The sequence below is a fragment of the Gekko japonicus genome, unplaced genomic scaffold (genome assembly GCF_001447785.1).
Source record: "Gekko japonicus isolate JY-2015 unplaced genomic scaffold, Gekko_japonicus_V1.1 scaffold440, whole genome shotgun sequence".
In the NCBI taxonomy this organism is placed as follows: Eukaryota; Metazoa; Chordata; class Lepidosauria; order Squamata; family Gekkonidae; genus Gekko; species Gekko japonicus.
In genome coordinates, this window is record NW_015177018.1 from 1005181 (window position 1) to 1020081 (window position 14901).

General features: G+C 40.8%; 1 protein-coding gene across 3 annotated transcripts in view; it reads right to left on the bottom strand.

Annotated features, from left to right (window-relative positions):
• Nucleotides 1-14901, bottom strand: part of ELAVL2 (ELAV like neuron-specific RNA binding protein 2) — an 87434-nt gene that overhangs the window by 51127 nt on the left and 21406 nt on the right. For all 3 annotated transcript variants that reach the window (XM_015427746.1, XM_015427744.1, XM_015427743.1), the window contains exon 3: nt 2562-2665. In XM_015427746.1, coding sequence (XP_015283232.1) covers nt 2562-2665 — 104 coding nt within the window. The remainder of the gene's footprint in view (nt 1-2561; nt 2666-14901) is intronic.

Consider the following 14901-nt stretch of genomic DNA (forward strand, 5'->3'; position numbering starts at 1 on the left):
GGGCTGCTTTGGTGGGCAAGTTAAGACCTCGTCTTGTTTATGTAATTTTTTCTGAACCCTTCTGCCTTGGTGGAGAAGGTGAGGAAGAGGTACTGCATTGGGCTCTGCCTGCTCTAAGGCTTCTCCTTTGGTAAAACCTTTTGATTTTCTCCCTCATAGTTTGTCTAAGGAGGGAATAGAATTCAAGGGTAGAGAAGGGGCCTGCTTTCTTTTATGTTACTTATCTGCCGGCCCAGTATGCTGTCATCCAACCGGGATCCAGGCTTTATGGTTCCGCTGCTGCTTCTTTCTGACATAGTTGTTCTCTCTCTCACTGGGTCACTCGCCTTCCAGAAGGCTTATAGAGATAGGAGGGCCCTCTCCACAGCCTCCATCTGGGTGTGCAAAATGGCTGACACTCGTAGTCGACAAGACTTGGGGGGGGGGGCCCTGCAGGTCCAGGGAGACACTTTGGAGAGGCAGCACTTTTTCATGGCTCCAACTGTGTCAATTTGGGTAAGGGTGCTGAGGCATGCCTAGTGCAGTTCTTGTTGACCCCGCCGGTGGTCTCCCTGGCCTTGGTGGTGAGAGGAGTTTCTAATTCCAGCTCAGAGAGGAGGCCGTCACTGCCTTCCCATTCTTCCATGGCTTGAGCAACTGAAAGGACCCGCTCTGCAAGCTGCCGAATAGATACTGGCCACCACAACTAACAAAAATCTCCAGGTCTTCTTTCACTTTTCTCCAAGGTCAAAGACTCAAGGAGAAGAGTTTTAGGGATAAGAGGTAGAGATTAATATAGAAATAAAGATTAATGGGTGAAAAGAATGAAGAAAGTGAATGTAGATGTAGCACAGCCTACTCTAATGCTGCTCCTCTTATGAGGCAGGAAAAATTGAGATGGAGGGTGACTCCCACAGCAGAGACAGGAAGGGGAGAAAAGTTGTTCCTGCCTCCCTGAATGGACAGTGGGAATCACCCAAGGTGTTCTCTGCCTCAGAGGGAGAACCTGATTTAGACTTCAACAGCCTTCATTGGCAAGTACATCTTTTACTATCGCAACAGCCCATTCTTTACATGGAGCCTAGTGAAGGATGAGCATCTCTGAAGTTAGGCTGGGTCTTAAAAGCACTCTGGGAGCAGCAAGATTTCACAGTGTCCTGACCAATTTGTAAGCATACCAGTACAAAAATGATGAGTCTCCCACCTCCCCTTCAGCTCGAAACATGGATAAGGGAACGAGATCTCTCTCATCAGAAGGCACTAATTTACTGCAGTGTAGCCAAGTCATCAGGACAAACACTCTTTTCTTTAAAATCAGCTCTTTAAACTGGTGATAACACTTCCCTGTGTGGAGCCTCCTAAAAGTAAAATGAACCACAGGGTGCTCCATTTCTTTGAAAGGGCTCAGCCCCTAGTTTTGATTGTCAAATTCTCACTGGATTAAACACAGAAACACAAATTCATGAACTACCAGTTTCAAAGGTACTGCATCATCTCATAGTCAAGTGTCCACTTCTAGTACTACCGACACCACAAGAAACCATTTCAACAAGACTCCAATTTACATACCAAGATTTCAGATTGCAAGCAGCCACATCTGATTTTGCTTTTGACCAGACTCAAAAAGCTATGATACCTTTTAAGAAGGCCAACTAAAATGACATAATACAGTATGCAAACGTTCAAGTTCTCCAGAACATTGGACTTACTCTACTAAGCAGTGTGTTAGCTATGCAAACCTGGCTGGTATTCTACAAAACGTGTAAACTGGCCCTTAAGATCATGGCCTAAACCCCACTGCAACATCCAGTCTGATAAAGAGCTCTGGGGAACTAGAAAGCTTGCACTTTTGTGTTACTTTGGCAGGTCTTAAAGTATTACGCAGCTTTTGTTTTTGAACATTATACACAACTGTGTTTAACAGTCCAACAGCTTCTTTAGATAAGCAGACATTGCCTCAAGTTGGCAGATCAGGAAGAGAGAAGCAGGATAAAGGAAATTCAGGAAAGTATTCACTACTAATTCCAGACCAACTATCTAATTTTCTTGCAGTCCCCAGCTACATCTTTACACAGGGAGGACAGCGGACGAGTACTTTTTGAAATGGGAAAATGGTGGTTGCGAAGGAGTCAATGAAAAAATGGCTTCTCTCTCCATGTAAATGAGGATTTGGGCTACCTCTGCACAGAGCGGATGCAGATCCTTTAGAATAAGTGCTTTAGTAAGTGGAAGGCTTCAGACACAGAGCATACTCAAGTATGCACTCATTTGACTCCCTACAGTAAGACAAGAGTAGTTCTCAGGGAAGCATTTAAAAATAACTACATATTCAAGGACAAGGGCCCTCAATGTCAGCATAACATCAGGTAAACTATCAAGTATATGAGTTTCAATTTAGCATATTTCCAATGGAGACAGCAAATTCTAAAGGATTTTTTCTCCATAATAAAGCTAGTAGCATCATACCTTAGCTTGTGAGTATAAAGAAAGCCTACTTGTTCCAGAGACACAGCCCATACTATCTTTAGGAACTGTGTGTCACCTGTGCAGTCGTATCACTTAGCTTTATTTTTTTTACATACTTTTATTGTTTTGGTTTGAAGTCTCAATCCATTCAGAGTATTGATCGCTTTTTCAGCATCCTTGGGGTCAATGTAGTTCACAAATCCATATCCCAAACTCTGGCCTGATGGGCAAAAACACAGAAAAGAGAAATATGACTTATTCAGTGCTGTAAGCCATTAAAAATACAGATCTAACAAGTAAGTTATTTGTATACTGAAAACAAAAGAACAATTTCATTAAAGGGCCATTTTTGTTAACTTATTATCTAAAAAGAGTCACAACAATAAAGTAGTTTTCCAGACTGTTCTTGTTCTGTAACAAGCTACTGTGTTATGGTATTGCCAAACGAGGTCACTGTTGAAAAAAATGTTTGAAAACAGACTTCCAATTAACATAAAAGCAACATTTTATGGACTTGTGAATTTCTTTTATTTGTTACAGCAATTTTAAAAATTGGGTGTTTCATAATTATAATTAATGTGAAAATGAAACAAATCCCCCCCCCCCAATATCATGTAATGGGGGAAAAAATCTTTGATTTTGTTCTGGTTTCTTTTGCTATTGCAGTATCCTGCTTCTTTTGGTTTCACTTTTGCAAGGCAGGCAGCAATTTCCTAACAAGAGGGCACACACACTGGCGCTGATCAATTACAATTGTCAAAACAATGGGGAGATGGACTTCTGCAGCCCTGGAAACACCAATAGTGGCATTCCAAAGTTCGACAGGCAGCGTTGGCCACCAATAAGAGAGCTCCTATTATGCACTATGATATATCCCCAGCTCACACAAATCCATTGTTTTCCATCGGCAGCAGGAGCACCAGGCATTAGTTAGAGGCAGAGACAGAGAGGGAAGAGAACTGGAAGTCATTCCTCCTGTGAACAGTGGGGTTGGGATGTTTGGTGCTTGCTTACTCAGAGCTCTGAGCCACCTGCTTCTAAGCTTCTTAAAAGTGCAGTCTGTCACAGTTGCCTTGCCAGAACATCCCCCTGCCAATACTTATTTCTGAACACCTCTGCGAGTTTGATGCCTCTAGCTTGCAGGGAGTCCGTTAAACACACTTCTGAACCTGTGGCTGTGATTTACAGCACCTGCTTTAGAGGGCTGTAACTTGGGTCTCCAAATCCAATCCTCACCAAACTTGGAGGGCAGGTAGAAGAAACGAACCTCCATTTTCCTGGTTCATGCCCATTCCTAGTCTGCTGCTCTCCAAAACGTATTCCTCTGCCAAGCAAACCCACCTCAAGGTCCTCCTCCTTCTGCCTTGCCTGTCTTCCTACAATCCTTACCTTCCATGAGTCACCACATGCCCTTGCCTCGTCAGCCTCTTCCCCATGCTGCTTTTCTCCAAGCTCAGTGGCTGCAGCTGTCTGGGTACTATTTGGCATCTTTCCTATCAATTGTCCAATAGGCCTAAATGTTAAAAAAGGGTGCTTTTCATTGCCTCAAAACCAGAGAGGGGCTTCATTCTATCTGTCTGCAATCCAGCAATACATGCCCTTGCCTCGTCAGCCTCTTCCTCGTGCTTTTCTCCAAGCTCAGTGGCTGCAGCTGTCTGGGTACTATTTGGCATCTTCCCTATCAATTGTCCAATAGGCCTAAATGTTAAAAAAGGGTGCTTTTCATTGCCTCAAAACCAAAGAGGGACTTCATTCTATCTGTCTGCAATCCAGCAATGTGGGTGTCCTTGGGAAATATTACACACACACACAAACAGTTTTGTTCAGTTTGGATGGAAAACCAAGAACATACAGACCTGATAATGGGGGGGTAGGGTTTCCCCACTGAAACCAATGGGAAATAACAGTGGAACAGAATTATGAAAATGAATCAATGACAAAACCAAACCATACAAAACAACCCAATTCCCTTTGGAATGAACAAAAATGATGGGATAAAACAAATCCTTGTACACATCTAAAGTTTTATTGCACTGTATCCAACAACTCCATTCAACTATGAGTTGTATGTTCCATCAATAAGGCCATATTCCCGCAGACACAAGAGACTTCCACTGTGGGTAATGTACTTTACACCAATGGAGCATGCTGCTTTTATTTAACTGGAGTGGTATAACAGACCCTTCTCTATGAAGTAGCTTTAGCTGTCCCATCCTGTGTCAGTAATATGTAATGGCTATTTTCTCAGCCCAGGACCTGAGGAAGGGTTAGGGTCTCCCTTTAATTTAAACGACAGAAAATGGCACTTGAGATGCTTTTTGGAATTCAAAAATAACTGAAGGTTTTTAACATCAAGGGGAAAGGTAAAGAAAATACCAAGGTAAAATAATGTAAGCACAAACTCTTATTCTTATGTATCAGGCTAGTGAGAGTTTCTTGAATTATTCACAGTTACTATAGTTCTTTATTTTGAAAGGCTTTTGTTCCTGGGTTTTCCCAAACCACTCCAGCTCAACTTTATTTGTATAACTGCCAACTCTTTTGGTGCCCAGAAGGCTGGTGCCCTCTTGCCAGTACCCAAACCCTTTATCTTGGAACACCAAAAAATCTTCTTGAGTTGTTAACTGACTTTCAAAATCTGCACAAGTTGTTTCCAATCACACTAGACCAGGAACTCTCTACTCCTTAGAGAGAACATTCCCTGTTTGACTGGGTAAGGATTGCTCTTCTCCCTAGAAGATTTCTCCCCTTTTCCTTTGGCCTGAATGGGAGACTTCTTATGCTACCCAAACCTCCTTAGCAAAAATTTTTCCCAGTTCACTGTCTGTGTTCAAACTGCTCTCAGTTAATGCTGAATTAAGATTATATTCATTCACAGATGAATTCTGACTTTGTCAGCACTAAACCCTTTTTTGTCAGGGCTAGACCAAAACGATCTCAACACACATCTTGTCACAGTTAAGGCAGGAATCTGAATCTCCTCTCTTCAGCATCCAGCTCTCACAAGACTTTTTCTGCTCAGCTGATGCCAACCAATCAGATTGCCTGGAGCAGCCTGTCACTCATGGCTCTCCGGCTCTGTGAAGTATTAACCCTTCACAGTCCTGTAGTTTTATGTACAGCACTTTTAAGCCTCTTAAAAAGTGCAGTCTGTCACGTGGTAAGATACAACCCACAGGTCCTTGTGAAAAGCCATTGCCAGGGCTTGTTGGGGTTGTGATATACAGGGGAATCAGGCAAAAATCACTGTCAGTGGAACATCTTTAGGAGGCAATTCATAGTGACTGAGAGGAGTCCAAAAACACCTTCCACCTGGAAGAAGCAGCCTTACTTTTCTTTCAACTTTGCAAATAAAAACAGCATCAAAGCATCAAATTATGAAATGATTAAGATGTCCAGTTTTTAAAAAAGAGTAAAGCTCCAAACCCCTTGTAAGCTGGTAACTGGTAACCAAAGTTCTCTACTTGGATTACAATTCACATACACCCATCCATGTCTGATGACTTCTTTAGATGATACAGAAAATGCTGTATCAAATGATAGCCAATATCATGTTTGGGGATAATATAATCCTAACCTGGTTGTATAATACATTTTTCTTATAATTTCTGAAATAACAGTTCCCAGCTTTCTGCAGATGTTTTATGATATAACAAGATAATCTGGCAAGCTACAATACTAATGTCTATACAAGCCCCAAACTGTCATTTCTGACCATAAACAACAAATGTATACCTATCAATACAGTGAATATAACTAATTGCACTGCACCAAAAAACTAGCAGACTATCAATATTTATTTTTCATCCTATAAGGGAGCCATATAAGATTCTACAAGCAATTACTGTGCAATAAATAGTGGCACAAAACGCATTGCTGTAATGTCTCTACTATAAACTGAATACATTTTGCTCCAAACCTGTCGAGGCAACTGAAATACTACCTGCCAATATGAAAACAGATGGAATTGGGACAGGTACTGAGCACTGGAAAGACATTTCATTTCACTCACATTTGTCATAAACCAAGTACCAGTGTAGCATTATAGCAGATCCAGAAAAAGATGTAATCCACTTTCATGCCCGTCCAGCTGATTATTCTCCCCCTAGACTGCAACAAGTAATCAAATCTTCAGAAGGATAGTTAGAAATTCAAACCTTGCCAGAAATGGTTTTAAACCAGATTATCAGATGTCCTCATACAGTGCACAAAGCACTAAGTAACTCAGAATGTCCTCAATTACATTCATGCTACAGATGTACAAACGAAGACCAGGATTTGAACAGCTAAAATGACCTTCGAGAACTCTGGTAGATCTAGTTTTAAACCCAAATGATGTAAAAGCTTTCCTCAAAAAAGGACAAGGATAAAGTAGACAGGTAATCTTCTCTGATGGGATTCTTAAAGAATTTTAAACCACAGGGAGAATCCAGATGAATTTAGAACTGTAACGTGAGGTTTGGATTCTATATGACCTTTTAGAATATAATTCTGTCCAACAAGTCACAGATAATAATGACTAAGGAATGATCCACAGGGAAAATATTTAAGTTGCCTAAGTACTCTATAGTTATTATATTTACAAGTTCATCTATGATAACTAATTGGGGTGCAGGACATCACTGTGTGTGAGCATGCTTGCTCTGAGAAGATCTGGAAGTTTCTTACTTTTTGCTTTCCCTGATATTACAAGCCATTTATCTTCCAAAGTACTCTGTCCCTTCAACCCATCTCAAATTAAGACAGTAATATGTGTTGTTGTTGTTTTTAAAAAACCCTGTATGGCCACCAGTGTTCCCTCTAAGCTGAGGTAGTGTGAGCTAGCTCACAGTTTTTTAGCCTCCAGCTCACACATTTTTGTCTCAGCTCAGGAAGGATGGCCTCCAGAGCAAGCTAATTTATGCAGTAGCCAAATCGTTTGCTCTTAACTTTAATGCCAGTAGCTCACAAAGTAGAATTTTTGCTCACAGGACTCCATAGCTTAGAGGGAACATTGATGGTCACATACAAAAATGACACCAGCAACCTCTTTGCAAGTTGCCAGAAAAGAAAGCAACAGCAATATGGCTTAAAGAGGAGATTCCAAGAATACCACAGATATGATTCTAGCAGCAACAACCATAATTCACAAACTCAGAACTAGCATTTGAACAAACAAGACAGAGCAGAAGCAAAAGCAGAGATGATGGTAGGTTTAGATCCCCCCCCCCCCAAAAAAAACCCCAATATGTATTTCGGTAAAAAAGAAATAATTGTATTTTATTTTCCTTCTTTAAGAACAACATTGGATTGAATTCTATACTTCCATGAATGGAGCAAGCCCTCCTTCCTCTACTTCACAGGAACCTTTGGGCAACTGGAAAATCACTTCTGAGCATTAGAGTGTCTGTGCATCTCTCACTTTTACACAAAAACACAAAGCTACTTCCTCTTGGCCCATAAGTGGCAAGGAGCCATTTCTGCTAAGTTTAGCCCTGATTTATGCTATTTATGAGCTGCGGTGGCTCAAGTGGTTAAGACGCTGAACTGCAGGCTGTGGAAGGTCAGTAGTTCAGCAGTTCGAGACCTGGGTGCCGCATGATGGAGTGAGCTCCCATCTCTAGTTTCAGCTCCTGCCAACCTAGCAGTTCGAAAGCAAGAAATTGCAAGTAGATAAATAGGTACCACTTCGGTGGGAAGGTAACAGCATTCCGTGCGCCTTGGTGTTTAGTCATGCCGGCCACATGACCACGGAAACGTCTTCGGACAGCGCTGGCTCTTCGGCTTTGAAACGGAGATGAGCACCGCAACCCTAGAGTCGGATTCGACTGGCTTTCGAGCAAGGAAACCTTTACCTTTACTATGCTAATTTTATCCCCCTCCAAACCTCAGAAACCTTAGGCCCAATTTAAATGTGATGCTGACAAGACACTTTGTTTCAACTGGGTTGCTGTCCCAGTTGCTGTCCATACAAAGCAATTCAGTGTGCAACATTCGGGTGCCAGAGATCTACAGCTCAGGCAAGCATTACCCTGGTGTGCTAAACAGACAAAGTTGTCTTGCACTGGAAGCAGCTTAGTTTGAACAAAACGCAGGGCATGTCCAAAGTCATACAGGTAAGCTCCTCTGCCTCACCAGCACCATTAGATCAGGTCTTAGAAGATTATAGTGTGTGTGTTTTGTTTGTTGTGTTTTGGTTTTTTGGGGGGGAAGGAGGTGGCAGCAAAATCCCCTGTCAGTGATATGAGCTCATTTCATAATAGTCTAGGAGTCAATCATGTTTAATTTTAATGATACCAAACTTGTTTGCTGCATTTGTGAAACAATAGAAAGCATGTACACTTTAGCTTTATTTAAGCAATGATTACACACACACACACACCCAAAAACAGTTTTTGGAGATAGAGAAACAAGTAGCTGCACTCTGAAATAACCGGCTAAGCATTTCTTACTTCATACCATTTGAAAGAAACGGAAGAAAAATCAGGAGTCAAAAACAGAAACCATCAACTGTGTAATAAGCAAGGGGGGTGTTTTATTACTTGGTCTTAAAACACAGTCCCCTTTGCATACAAGTAAACATTATTAACAAAACAATACCCCTAAATGCTTGGTTAGGAGAGGCAGCAATGGGGTGAGGAGCAGGAGAAGAAAATCCTACTGTGCCTTAAGCTCAGAGCATTAACAAGAGAAGACTGTACCTGGATACTGAATTAAACTGAAACCTTGGTGGTGCATTGTAACATACAATGTCAATAGGAAGAGGAAAAAACAGTTAACCATATCACATTATCTAGGTAGCAAAGACATCCTTTAGAAGTACTGGCCCTAGACTTACCTGGGACTGCATGTGGGGGGAGGGAGACCATTTCTGCCAGCTCTGTGCCAGTGCCACATGGGTGAGGAAATGGTAGGGCCCCCACAGCCCAGGCTGGTAGCAGGTCCTTCTGGGGTAAGCTGGGGGGGGGAGGTTCTGGGTAGACCTGCATGGGGAGGCACAACACAGATCCACTCCTCCCCTATGTAATTGGGCTGCAACAGGGGCTTCGTCCTCACTTGGCAGAATCAGTTCATGATTCTGAACTTTCATTATCGTTTCCCATGAACTTCAGTGCTTGAAAGAAGCTTCTTTACTTTTTCACATGTTAACTTGTTCTCTGATTTGGTGTGTGCATTTCTGAACAGAACATTTTCCATATAAACAGAAGAATCCAAATGAAGCAAGACTATCTGAAGTGTGTACACATCTGTAATAAACATAAATTGCGACGGGTATATACTTGGTAGACAGAAAATATCTGAGAGATTAGCAATGTTTTAAAATTGACTTTAAAAGCATTTCACTCTTCATCCCAAAGAGTGACTATTTCACAAAAGGTTTCCTTCTTTTCTGAAAAGTTTTCCAGTTTTCCCCATTAGAAAAAAGGGATATCCTCAGAGGGGGGAAAGATGCCCCCTGAAAAGCTTCCCTATTATGTTTTTTCATTCCCAGACCCAGCTCATTTTTTTACAGTGTACATTCCCCATGGACTGGTTTCTCTTTTGACAGGATGCAGTCCTGCTGAGAACAGCTGATTTTATGCAAGAGAACCTTAACTGTATACCACTTTTCTCCCAAATTAGAACTTCCAGCAAAGACGTTCAATAAGCTCTAGTCTTTCCAGATACTTTGTAAGTACAGTTTGAGAGGTTTCATTTGGGTGCCAGTTTAGGACAGTTTATATTACTTAACCCATTTTTAAAATACTCTCAATTAAAGCAATGAAGTGCTCCAACATTTCTTTCACATCTACACATCCTGCTTTGGCCACCTGTCAAGTAAGGCAGCTTTAATTCGGGAAAGATGTTAAGTTCTCTTATCTGGGAACACAGAAGTATTTGTTCCAAGTTTAGCTTCTTTACAAGAAGTTTTAGCAGTTTTAAAAAGTGAACGTTTTTAATTAAATAGCAAGCAACACTCTCACACACATCCTCCTAATTCAGCACTAAGTATTGGCACCACTCTTGCATGAAATCTACGGATTGCTGACACTCATGCATTACTTCCTGCTTTGCTACACGGTTTGGCCATTACATAACAAAGACCCAAGAAGACGGGAGAATCCTATTCCATCCCCACTTCTCACTTCTTGCTTGCCCCCATCACTGCTTTCTCATCTTCACTCCTGCTCACACTGCTTTGCTATTCAGCCGGCTTATGTTTCTGTTTTGTTTTTTAAAATGCCATGTGTATGGGGTTGTTAGGCAACCCTTTAATGACAACTGTGATCTCACAATCATCTATCTGTCGCCTAACAGAGCTTGTTATACAGTTTTGGTGAAGCGGAAACACGACCTACTTGACATCTTCTCAAACACCAGGACAATCACCATCATAGGGAAATTCAATTTCTTTTAAAATTTTGTCATAAGAAACCACTCACTAGAACTATTTTTAGTTTGCCTGCTTTCAATGATTCCTTAAGGTTTCTCCACAGCATTCCCTTTCTCTTCAAGAGTATTTTAACTAGCTAGAGCACCCAGATGGACACCTGAAGAGCTGATCAAAGATCATCAAGTATCCAGTTTAGCTCTATAGTTAAACAGCAGCTGCACTATACCTTCCATTCAGATCATGCCTACAAGTACAAAGAAATGAGGTTTCATATGCCTCCGAGTTGCCGTTTCCCCAACAGTATGGCAGCTGAATACCAAAGATATGAGAAGAGCATTTACAAAACATTCAACAAGCTTCCTCCCACCACAAACCCCACCCTCAAGAACCTACAATTACTTTTTTAGATGGAAACCTGTACAGAGATTTATTAGAGATATGAAGCAGGAAAGCAGCTACTGACAATCAAGGAAGGGAAATCAGAAGGTGTCAAATTAGACCAAAATTGCCCAAGAAACATTGAAAGCTTCAATAACCCCTCTTTTTTCCTAGTCCCTATATGGTTCTCTTTACCCGTTTAGAAACATACACGTGTCACGTGAAAAATACTTGTCTTACACATGCAACACACTACATTTCCATGCCACAACTTTTACACAGGCTTGGTAACTATAAAGCTATTTTCATACAGACCACCATTCCGTATTCTCGCCAAAATAGCTGATGAAACTAACAATAAGTGTGTGCATGCTGAAAGAAATGCTAGCACTTACCAAAGCTTAACATCTGTGTCAATACAGTATTAAGCTACGTACAGATACAGAATAACCAAGTAAACAATAGTACATTGCATTTCACTCTTGCGCAATATGGCATATAGCCTTCAACCTGGATTCTTGGTGCTAATTTCTATAAGGACATATTTATTCCTTGACAAAAAAAGCCCCAACTAAAAGAGTGAACTCTACAAGATGAAAACAAACAGCAACCGTTGACAACTGTCTTTTTTTTTTCTTTCCAAAGGCAAAAGCATTCAGGATCCAAACTGTACTTCAAGCTTCTATTTCAAAATTTGAACACATCAAATAAGAAGTCACCGTTTCAAACACACAACTTTTTAAAAATCCAAGAACAAACATGGCATACCTTGAGCATCCTTATGAGAAGCACTGGGACTGAGAAAAGTCATGTCTGCTAAAAAAACCCAAAACCTAAAAGCATATGCAGAGAGGATGTCTGAAATTCACCCCCTTCCTCCATATTCCCATTATGAGAAGAGGCAAAGTCACATATGGAATTCCACCTAAGCTGACACTTGGGGTACGAAATGCTGCAAATCCAATGCTGCAATTTTGCACCCTCATAGCTTTAACCTAATTCTGCTTTTATCCCTTGCTGCAAACCAAGCCTTAATGCATAATGAAAGCAAAAGTAACCATGCTCTATTTTATACAGAAGATCAGAACAAGGTATAAGACAAGCATTATGGTACCTGGTTTAATGATACTCCCAAGCACAGGAAAACTGCAGGAAGGGACAAGTGACAGAGAGAGCAAGATGCCTTTCCTGGACTAATTTTTCAAACGCTGGAAGCAAGCTTTTCAAGTTATACAGAATGCCTTCAGGTACAGAGCTTTAAATAGCAAGAGGTCTATTTCCTATATCCATTATTTTCACGTTTGAAACTGGAAGGAGCCCTTTTGACAGAACTGAGTATACTGTTAGAAATGGGAATTCATATCTCAGAGAAGTCTTACACTGTCCGAGCCCTAACAATTTAGCACGGTTTTCAATTGACCATTTCAGGAATAGAATACAAGATGATTGAAAAAAATTACAGTGCGATGCTATGCCTAGTGTAAAGCCTAGTGAAAGTACTAGGCAACAAACCAGTTCCCAGACTCAGGTACACTTCAGAATTAAATCCAAACAAAAGACTGAAAACTAGAGAAGTACATTTTCCTATTTCAGCCATTGAAGCCGCATTTCTAAAGTTCTATAAGTAATAACTCTGGATACAAAATGCAAAATTCAAACTACTGAACCTCCATGCTCTTATCCCAGAGGCTATGAGTAGAGAAGCCTTTTTGAAACACAGCTATGTAATACAAACACTAGCTGTAAATGAATCATCATTCATAAACTGCTGAATGGTTCTTTTAAGCTTGCAGGCAGAAAGCATTACAAGTAGGTATCCCCTCCATTCCCATTACAACTCATGGAGGTCAGAATATCTTGCAAAGTAGCATTAACACAAGCAGATGCAACCATAGCCTCTGCTCTATTTTTCCCACTCATACTTGGGTTTTTAAATTACACTGATCCATATTGTTCAGCCAACTGGCAGAGCAGAAAATAAAATCTGAGACAAAGAAACCAGCATTGCCGTAAACAAAAAGGCAAGCCGCATCACTTTGACTTATAATCAGGACGCACACCTCAACTTTATTAAATAAAAACAAAGGAAGCCCATATTATGTATGAACATACGGACCCGGCAGCTTTCCAGGTCTCAGCCACGGTCTTTCTCAGTACTCCTGCCCAAAGTTATTCTAAGTGAACCAGAGACTTTGTACATATGCTCTGCCACTGTGTTATGTCCTGGCCGGGGGGGGGGGGGGGAGAGAACAGAAGGAAAACATTCCTAAAATACAGTCAACAGTTTCATGGATCATTTTGAAAGCAGCACTTCATTAAACGATCTCATTTATTTCTCCATATCAAGCCTCAAGAAAAAAAATGGGGAAAATGTCCACCCATTCACTGGCTCAGATTTTTGTTAACTCTTGAGCTTTCACTTTAAAACTCAACTCTCCCCTTTTTTCAGCACTTAATCTCTGTTCTACAGGTAAGAACATAAAGACCCCTGTATGTAGTCAAATATAGAAACAAGGATGCATGGGGGGGTAGAAAAACTGACACTTCCCAGGACATTTTTTGGGCTTTGCTACACTGAAACCTTTATAAAATATTCTCTTTTGGAATATGTACAACACTTTTAAAGACAAGGTTTTACTTTCCCTAAACAAAAATTCTTATACTAAAGTTTACAGCATTGGATAATAATTCTTTATGCACCACAGACATATAAAACATTTTGTCCATATTACACAATGTGTAGGGTCAACACACTACTGAAGAATGTTTTCAGGGTTAAAGCTGAACACTACATCCAGATATGCTACTGTATGAGATTGCCCAAAAGTGTATTTGCTAAAGGCATTTTTGTTTTTCTGTTTCAAACTCTTGTTACCTCTCAAATGACAAAAACTAAGACACACGTAGCAAAGGGTACAGCAGTCTGCACCTCTCTATAGAGCTGAGTATATCCATAATCAAAATTTCATAAATATGCCAATTGTACAACTGCATATCAGTGTTTTCTCTAAGCTGAGTTAGTGTGAAGCTAGCTCACAGTTTTTTAGCCTCTGGCTCACACATTTTTATCCTAGCTCAGGAAGAATGGCTCCAGAGCAAACGAATGTATGCAGTAGCCAAATCGCTCACAACTGCAATGCCAGTAGCTCACAAAGTAGAATATTTGCTCACAAGACTCCACAGCTTAGAAGGAACATTGCTAGGCTAATTTTTTGAGACTCTCTCCTGCACCACTTCCACCTATAAAACCATTTTCAATAGCGGAAGTAAGAAAACTGCTGCCAAGGGAGTTGAAACAGGCCATGTTTATGAAATGTTGTAAAGGGAGAAGTGGCATAACTTGACAACACACTGAATGGTGGGGGGGGGGAGTGTCAAAGATAAAGACTTTTATTCCTATTCTACAGGGTAGGTCATGATGCTGTCAGTAGATATGGATAATAAACCTTGGGAGGATAAATCTAAAATGTATATGCCTACCTTTCTCCTGAGCATCTTGGGAACCAAGTTGGGACCAGTCTCAGACATACTGAATTTAAGACAGCAACAGAAGAATTAAGTGGAAATACCAGATAGGCAATTCAGATACGGGATTCAAGGAAGGGAGAATAAAGTTACAGAGTAGCAGTAAGGCAGAGATAGGTGTAATTAGGTAGAAGTGAAAGCCATAGGACTCAGTGAGGATGGGGGTGGGGAAGAGGAAAACTCTATTAAGATGAAAAAGA